Source organism: Amblyraja radiata, chromosome 34, assembly GCF_010909765.2.
Source record: "Amblyraja radiata isolate CabotCenter1 chromosome 34, sAmbRad1.1.pri, whole genome shotgun sequence".
NCBI lineage: Eukaryota > Metazoa > Chordata > Chondrichthyes > Rajiformes > Rajidae > Amblyraja > Amblyraja radiata.
In genome coordinates this window covers 14,280,349-14,289,905 of record NC_045989.1, presented here as the reverse complement: position 1 = coordinate 14,289,905, position 9,557 = coordinate 14,280,349, and the positions used below count along the sequence as shown (strand labels likewise).

The 9,557-nt window shown below is 47.1% G+C and overlaps 1 protein-coding gene across 2 annotated transcripts in view; it reads right to left on the bottom strand.

Moving 5' to 3' along the window:
* Positions 1 to 1,254: 1,254 nt before the first annotated feature.
* sqor (sulfide quinone oxidoreductase) overlaps positions 1,255 to 9,557 on the bottom strand; it is a 31,100-nt gene continuing 22,797 nt past the window's right edge. For both annotated transcript variants that reach the window (XM_033050078.1, XM_033050079.1), the window contains exons 8-10: positions 8,073 to 8,140; positions 6,301 to 6,479; positions 1,255 to 1,465 (exon numbers count right to left, since the gene is read on the bottom strand). In XM_033050078.1, coding sequence (XP_032905969.1) covers positions 1,408 to 1,465; positions 6,301 to 6,479; positions 8,073 to 8,140 — 305 coding nt within the window. In that variant the 3' untranslated portion in view covers positions 1,255 to 1,407. The remainder of the gene's footprint in view (positions 1,466 to 6,300; positions 6,480 to 8,072; positions 8,141 to 9,557) is intronic.

Here is a 9,557-nt window from a genome sequence, read left to right as displayed (position 1 = left end):
TTTTTTCCAGCATGATGAAAAATGTCCACGAGTAAAAAAATAGCCCCGAGTACCTACGGCTGGCATAACGAGCCGCTACGATATATCCAGAGACTCCTACGGACTCGTTACGGACATTCTGCGAGTTTGAAAACTCGGGGGAATTCGTGAATAACTCGGGAAAGTGGCACAGGCCCTTTATGCAGGCGAATTGGATTAGTGTGGATGGGCAAAAAGGTTGGCATGGATGTGGTGGGCCAAAGGGCCCGTTTCTAAGCTGTACCACGTACGCCATGACTATTACCTACAAATTAACAGTTTATTTCTCCATGGCTACTGTCCACCTGCCTGAGCGTTTCCCACCACATTCCCTGTTGACAATGTGATCTCAGTCACCAATGTCAGAAGATCCTTCACAGGGGTGTACCCTTGGAAAATATCCGACTCTTAGAGGGTATCTGGCCACATGCTCAAAACATGCCCAGAATAGCAGGCTGAAGTTTTCACAGACTTTAGCCTCTCATTACTAAACTCTGAGGTCCCCATCTGCTTTAAAAGAATATCCATACTATCCATAGATAGACATAAAATGCTGGAGCAACTCAGCAGGAGAGGCAGCATCTCTGGGGAGAAGGAATGGGCGACCTTTTGGGTTGAGACCCTTCTTCAGACTGATGTCAGGGGAGAGGGAGATACATAGATAAGGAAGTGTAAGGTGTGCGAACAGGAGAAAGGGAATGGAGATCAAGGGAAATGTAAAATAGATCATTGTTAGCTGGAAGAAGGTAACAACATAGGAAACAGATAAACTGTAGTCAGAGAAAGTAGGGCTGGTCGGAGAACTGGGAAGGGGGAGTACTACATTTTTCTTGATCTCCTTTCCCTTTGTCCCATTCCTTCTCTCTAGAGATACTGCCTGTCCCGTTGAGTTACTCCAGCATTTTATGTCTATCTTCAGTTTAAACCAGCATCTGCAGTTCCTTCCTACACATAATACTAGTATCCTAGAAGAGCAAGGCTTCATGCCTCAATGTCTACTAACCAGGGGCACTTATGTCTGTTGTGACAAAGTGTTTTGAGCGATTGGTTATGATGCGTAACCAATGATGAAACCAGTTATGATATCCCCGCCTTCGTTTAGGGGTATAAAAGTGTATGTAATTTGTTTGGGTGTGTTGGTTGTCTTCTGTTCTGTTTTCACAAGGCTACTGTGGGCTTGCGTGAGTGGATCCGAGACCATTCCTGCAGTGTATACAAATAAAGAAGGGTTTGGACTTCAGTGTTCCACAGTTTCTTTTACTGAACCAGACTAGGGGTAAGATTAGATCCGGGCATTCACAAACTGAGTATGAAATGCTAATGTTAATGGATGGTGTCAATGGTGCAAAACCCCAGTATCAGTGGGTGAGTCCATTCACCATATATCTTCTACTTGGTGCCAAGGTGCATCAGCTTTCTCAGAGGGGCAGGACCTCCCCACAGTCCCCTGCAAACAGAAACCACACAGTTAGAACTCCCAATGTGACACACAGACTCCACCAACATGTAAAGGTACTTTAACACTAGTTTGGTTTATGATGCACGTTAGGTCTACATTTCGAACATAAGAAACACGAACAGGAGTTGTTCATCTTCTCTCAAGCCCGTTTCATCATTCAGAAGGTCATGGCTGATCCAATCTTGGGCTCAACACCACTTTATCAAACCATCTCCATACATACCCCTTGCAGTTTAAATGTGTGTCAGTCTTTTCCTGTATTTATTCAATGGTCCTGCTTTGATAGTTCTTTGGGGGAGAGGGCTTCAAAGATTCGTGGCAATCAAAGGGAAAAACAATCCTCTACAACTGTTAAATTGACAACTTTTATTTTTGAAACTATGTCCCTAGAACTGGATACACGTCTGACAGAAAACACTGAGGGTATACGCTGTCATTGCCCTCTGAATGTTACCTTTCAGAACCTCACCTCTTAACGTCCTCCAGTGAGTCCAGGTCCAACCAGCTCTTCCTTTGTGTGTCAACCCAAAGTACCAACATTTATATTATTCTCTCTCTTCCTTTTCATATATTCTTGGTGTGTCAACCCCTTTCTCCCAGGAAACAGTCCCGTGAACCTTCCTTACACACCTCCAAATGCAAGCACATCTTTCTTTAAATATGCTGACCAAAACCCTACATGGTAGAACTGTCACTTCACCAACACTTTGTAATGTTGCATCAAAACTTCCCAATCCTACACTCAATGCCCCTTGCAATAAGGGCCAATATTTTATTAACTTTCCTAATTACTTGCTACATCTTACCGAATGTCATACACCAGGACTCCAGGTCCCCTTGCACTAAAATAGTCTCACTGCATTTAAATATTAATTTGTATTTTCATTCTTCCTCCAAAAGTGGGTAATTATTGGGATATTTTTAGTGCAAAATCAGAGTCATAGACAATAAACAATAGGTGCAGGAGTAGGCCATTCGGCCTTTCGAGTCAGTTGCACTATGATCATGGCTGATCATCCACATTCAGTAACCCGTTCCTGCCTTCTCCCCATATTCCTTGACTCCGCTATCTCTAAGAGCTCTATCTAACTCTCTCTTGAAAGCATCCAGAGAATTGGCCTCCACTGCCTTCTGAGGCAGAGAATTCCAGATTCACAACTCTCTGAGTGAAAACATTTTTCCTCATCTCCGTTCTAAATGGCATACCCCTTATTCTTAAACTGTGGACCCTGGTTCTGTACTCCCCCAATATTGGGAACATGTTTCCCGCCTCTAGCATGTCCAATTCCTTAATAATCTTAAATGTTTCAATAAGATCCCCTCTCATCCTTCTAAATTCCAGTGTATACAAGCCCAGTCGCTCCATTCTTTCAAAATATGACAGTCCTGCCATCCCGGGAATTAACCGCGTGAACCTATGCTGCACTCCCTGAATAGCAAGAATGTCCTTCCTCAAATTTGGAGACCTAAACTGCACACAATACTCCAGGTGTGGTCTCACTAGGGCCCTGTACAACTATAGAAGGACCTCTTTGCTCCTATACTCAACTCCTCTTGTTATGAAGCCCAACATGCCATTAGCTTTATTCACTGCCTGCTGTATCTGCATGCTTACTTTCAGTGACTGATAAACAAGGACACCCAGATCATGTTGTACTTCCCCTTTTCGTAAAATGACACCATTCAGATAATAATCCTGTTCTTGCCACCAAGTCATAGACTCATATAGCATAGATACAAGCCCTTTGGCCCAACCATCTATGTCATGTATCTTCCACCACAAAGACTGATAATGATAAAGAATCTCTTCCATTTATATTATTCACTAGATTATTTTCATTATCTTTCTTTTCTCTCTTTATATATTTTTAGTCACCTTTGTGTGTGACTAAATAGTCTCCCACCCCATGACCCTCCTCTGATCTTCCCAACATTGTGTACCTTTGCTTTTATTTCGATGCCACCATAACTTCCTCAGTCAGCCACAAGGGGGTCCACCTTCCTCCTTCTCAATGGAACATACCTTTCCCGAGACGTGTAAAATGTTTGCCCCTGCTCTTCTGCACTCTTGACCTTCCATCCATTCCCCCAGCCTCTTCAGCCAACCCTCCCCTCATACTGCTGTAAGTGACACTAGTTTCAAGGTCCTCATCCTCAAACTGAACTTGTAATTCTACCATGCTGTGATCACCCTTTTTCAGGGTAATCTTTCCTTTGAGATCATTCAATTCATGTACCCTGTTCTACTATACAATACTAGTTCTGTAACAGCCTGCTCCCTGGTTGGTTTCCAATGTATTATTGCTCTTGGTAACCAGCTCCAATACAATCTGAACATCCTCAGGAGTGCCTTGCCAATTGGATTTGTCCAGTCTAAATGCTGATTAAGATCGCCCACGATATTGCAGTATATACTTTTCTCAACTTTCACTCAGTCCTGAAGTACAGATATTGTTAGTGGTCCTATGGGGTGGGAGATTGCAACCTTCACGTGGTCCACCCTGTTTCGACTAATGCAATCAGCACGACGTGCACAAACAAGATCAAATAGAACAAGTTGACCTACAACTTTAGGCTGTGCACGCCACACGCAAGAAGAAGAAGTGGTCCTGTATAAAACCCCCACCAAAGACTTCTTATCCAGGCTAATTCCACATCTTGAGCTTGTGAGCCCGCTTCATTGCACAGCACTACCCGAGGTCACCCTTTTGTTATCAGACCCTTTACCAGTCCACCTCGAAATGTCAAATAACCTAAATGTTCAGTTCCCAGCCTTGGTCACCTTGCAACAGCTGTCATAAAACCCATTTGATTCTATTTGTGCCATCATCTCATCTACCTAAATAGAAATACTGTGTGCCTTGTATTTTATCTTTTCATGTTTGCTTTCTCTGAGTCTGTTTGCTGTCGTGCTCTTCTGTTTGTACTCTGCCCTTTCCTATCACCAGTGCCGGATTAAGTATAAGCTAAACAAGCTATAGCTTAGGGCCCCCACTTTCTAGGGGGCCCCCCGAAAAAATTGAAAAAAACGGGGTGTACATTTCCAAAATATAGGCGCCTTGCACATGCGCACAATCACGGCCAGCACATCAACGGCCGCCCTGCGCATGCGCACTGCAACGGCAACTGGTCGACGCTGGGCACTTTCTCTCTCGCTTTGAATTGTGGGAGATTTGGCCGCCATGGCTGTCCGGTCGCTGGGGGCCTCACAAGTGGAACAGCTTAGGGCCTTTCTTCATCTAAATCCGGCACTGCCTATCACAGGCTTCCTCAATACACCCGCCATGGGAACCCACCTACTCCTGGTCTGGCCTTTCTCCCTTCTGATTCTACCCTCAAACTGATTTAAACTCTCCCCAAGGACACTTCCTACGTGATCGCCTGAACAGTTCTCACATTCTTTAACCACAGCTTGTAATTCATTAATTGGTTTCTATAATACTTCAGCATCACGTTGCAATGACTCAGAGCCTCCAAATTCCACTGACTGCTTCCTGGTGAGTTGTTGTTGATTTTAATTAGAGCAGACAGCTGTGATCCAGGCAGACAGTCTATGTGGAATCAATACCCAGACCACTCCTCTCTACTCCACTACCACGGCCACTGACAAGAGCACAAGGCCTGTGACCACGGCTCAGACAGTGCCGTTCACAAGACCCAGGGGAAAGCTTGCACCAGACCCCTGGGGAGACCTTGCTTCGGACCTCTATGGGCCCCTTCCCCAGACTCCAGGGCCTCAGACTGAGTGTAACTATGACCATAGCCCAGGCAGTGACATTTACCAGACCCAAGGGGATACTCTGCACTAGACCCAAGGGAATCGTACTGCAGATCCCTGGTGGATATTGTTCCAGACCCCAGGGAAACCCTGCATCAGACCTCCAGGAAACTCTCCCTCAGAACCCCGGTACGATGCTCTAGAGTGACGGAGTGGATCTGTGACCACAGCCCAGACAGTAACGTTCACCAGACCTAGGGGAAACCCTGCAGCAGACCCAGGGGAACAGTACTCAGACTCCCAGGGGCATGGAACTCTACCCCAGACTCCCAGGGGGGGAGGGTAACTCTACTCCAGACCTCGGAGAGGAGAGTGGGAACTCTACACTAGACCCCGGGGTGGGGGGGGGGGGGGGGGGGGGGACGACACTCTTCCCACAGACCCTGGGGAACTGTGACTGCAGCCCAGGCAGTGATGTTCCCCTCATCCTGGGGATCATTATCACTCTCCCTGCCTACCACATCCCACTCTGTGCCAGGGCTGAGCTCAGTTGGCTTTGGTACTGATCACTCAGAACGCTCCCAGTCCATATCCTCCCCCCCGCCAACGTGCGACCCTCCCGAGGCTGGGACTTGGGATCACTTTGCAACACCCACCCACCGAACCAAAACCAAGCTCCACAGCAAACCCGTGGTATGTTCTCCCTGTGGTCGTGTGGGTTTTCTCCGGGTACTCCAGTTTCCTCCCACACTCCAAGGACTTGCTGGTTTGTAGGTTAATTGGCTTCTGTAAATTGCTCCTAGTGTGTAGGGTGTACAAGTGGGACAACATAGAACTAGGATACGGGTGTTCATTGGTCGGCACGGACTTGCTGGGCTGAAGGGCCTGTTTCCATGCTCTATCTCTAAAACAAAAAAACTAAACCCGATTTGCTCAGTAACAGGCGTGCATGCTAACTGAATACAGAATACTCCATGTCTTCACTGCTGGAGGGCACACTCCCTCCCTCCCTTCAGGGGGACATTACAGACAGATGCACATGCAACTGCACTCATTCCTCCCTCAAATCCAACGTGAAAGAGGAAGCAAAGAGAAAGGCCCTTACTTGAGGAGAGCGTGCCAATAGAGAATAGGCATGACATCTGCCTTCATGTGGAACATACTCCTCCGCTCCTTGCCCTGGTTGAACGGGAAAGTCTCCAGTGGTTGACCCTCATAATCAAACTCTGCCAACACACATTTGTTGTAGCTGGTAACCAATGGACAGGACGTGTAACCATCGTACTGGAAACAAAAACAGGACAAAAAATTGGTCATTGCACAGAACTAGACAAAAAACTTGCATCCCTGTCACTACCTCCTATCACGACGCATGTTTGAAATGTACAAAGTGAGAAATTGTCTGCTTTACAGATGTTCAGTTTGTGAAATATTAACCAGGATGAGAGGAGTAGTTCTCCTTTAGAACGAAGCACTGTCATTGACCTGGGTGAAAGCGGGCAGTGCCTGCGTTTGGCATTATGTGGGAAGGACGAGTATGTGACGATGCAGAGGACCCTTGGATTAGAATAGAGAGTCCGGCTGGACTTTGTCCTCATCACTGCAGTGAGACAAGGTGCGAGCATTGCAATGAGCCACCAGTCAGTCCCCATCACGGAGCAAAAAGCCGCAACAGCAACGTCTGGCTGGGCAAAATTCAGGGACGCTGCCGAGTTTGCTTTGATGGGACGGTTCAAGAGATGCAACAGTGGCTGGCAGCTCATGAGCTACACGGACCAGCAAAGCCAGATGGTCAGTTTAAGTCGGGAGCAGACAGACAGGATAAATGGAGTCGAGATCCTGGGTAGAGGATGGGATTGGACTCTAGATTCCTCACAGTCCCAGCAAACCCTGTGGCAATGGCCACGTTTACTGAAAGTAGAATTATACTGCACTGTGATGTCGCCCATGCAAGGAAAGTAAAATCACAATGAAGCTGATGGGCGTACAGAGTGAATGAACAATGGCGGCCGTTAGTGCAATGGGAACAAAAAAAATCACCTCCATTATGCAACTCACACAATGTCTATCCCAACCTTAGATGGCAAAGCCCAGCAAAGCCCCGCAAAGCCCACCTCCACCCTCCAGAAACAGACTGCTGTGACTTTCAGATCAGAACTTTCTCCACAGTTTGTAAATCTTTGGTTCTCCTCATCCGAGGGTGAGAGTGAAGATCAGGGCAGAGCTGATTAGAAGATTGGCCAAAATGTTGAAGAGGAACAGGCTTGAGGGGCTGAATGGCCTATCCTGCTTCCTTTTCAATGATTTATAGAGAGCAGTTAGTCTTCATGACCGGTCTAGTTTGCCTTCCACAGGGAGAACACTAGGAACAAAGTTTGTGCTCACTGCCCTTGTTCTTCTAGGCTGTAGATGTCCCAGGTGTGGGGAGAGGATTGATGTCTCAGTTGCTGTTACACTCTGCAGAGGGCACCAGTGATTAAGGGGCAGGAAGCTAATGGAAGAAGATGCATTCTTCCAGATGATGCCACATCTCCTGTGTGTTATTGGTCCAAACATCAGTGAGTGCAAAATACTCAAGCACATTTGTGATTTGGGCAACACAGAGGTGGGAAGAGGAGTTGGGAACAGAGTCACTCGGCACAGGATACCCGACCTCTGATCACATTCTCCCATGCCCGTGAACTTTCCAATTCCTTCACATCGCCAACATAAAGCATGGATCCAAAATAGGTTGCCAATGTCAAACAACTGCAAATGCTGCACATCTGAAATAAAAACAGACAATGCTGAAAACACTCAGCAGGTCAGGCTGCATCTGCGCAGAGAGAAACAGAATTAATATTTCTGGTTGGAAACTTCTTAAGAAACAAGTCGTACCTTGCCTATTGGCTTCTGGTTCTTCATGACCATTGATATAGTGTTGCTGAGGATTGCAGACTGTGCAGCTGTAAAGACAAGGAGACACTAAATCCACAGAAATGTTCACTACTTCCATACATAAACCCACTACCTGGACACTTGTTCTGATACTCTCAATTCTTGTCGGTCACTGGGGATTACAATCAATGAAAACTGTTTCTACACATCCAGGGCCAGAGGTCCCTCATGAACACCAATCTATCTCTCAGTTTAAGAAAGAACTGCAGATGCTGGAAAAATCAAAGGTAGACAAAAAAATGCTGGAGAAACTCAGCGGGCGAGGCAGCTCTATGGAGAGAAGGAATTTGCGACGTTTCGGGTCGAGACCCTTCTATCTCTCAGCATTGGCAAGACCAAGGTGCTGATTGTTGACTTCAGGAATGGAAAGCTAAGAGACCATGCAGCCAGCTTCACCCTCGGGAAGAGAACACGGCACTATAAACAGTAATGCAAAGCACTGGAATGACAGTGGGTCAGGCAGCATCTCTGGAGAACTTGGACAGGTGTTGTTTCGAGTCAGGATCGAGTCTGATGATCGGTCCTGGCCCAAAACATCGCCCATCCATGGTCTTCAGAGATGCCGCCTGATCCGCTGAGTCACTCTAGCACTTTGTGACCTTTTTTGTAAACCAGCATCTGCAGTTCCTTGCATCTCCATGGTACCGGCTGAACTGGGACGGCTCGCTCCATCCTGTCAGAGGCGAGGGTCTTTCTGCAGCGCAGGTCCCCTGCATCCCCACCGGAACGTTGTTGGATCCTGTCATCCTTGTGTGTACAGCGGACAGAATGTTGGGTGTGAGCTGCAGTGATTGAAGGTGACAGCTGGAACCTCACGGAGGGATGGATGAAAAATCACATGTAGGTGTCACCAGTCATCACCAGTGACCTCGTACATCCTCGCCTCTGAAGTTTGTGCGATTCCAGGAGTGGATCATCACTGGAGGGGGAGGAGGGGGAGTTACGCAGGTTGTTTGCTTCTTTCGGGAGATTAAGTGTCTGCGGATGGGAGGCAGTGGACTGCGGCAGTATGAAAAGGCTGCTGTGGGATCAACTAGGAAGACCTCCTGCCTCATTGGCTCGTTGCCTTTGGTCTGCCCACTGTCGCGAACATCCGACACTTGACTTCAGAAGGTGAACCGGCACCTTTTAGTTTTAAGACACAGCATGGAAAGAACCCCTTCAGCCCATCAAGTCTGCACCCACCACCCATCACCTGTTCACACTAGTTCCATCTTATCCCACTTTCACCCACTCTCTACACAGAAGGAGCAATATACAAAGGCAAATTAACCTAAAAACCCACATGTCTTTGGGATGTTGGAGGAAACTGGAGCACCTGGAGGAAACCCACGTGGTCATAGAGAGAACGTGCAAACTCCACATAGACAGCACCCGAGGTCAGGATCGAATCCGGGTCTCTGGAACTGTGAGGCCGCAACTCTA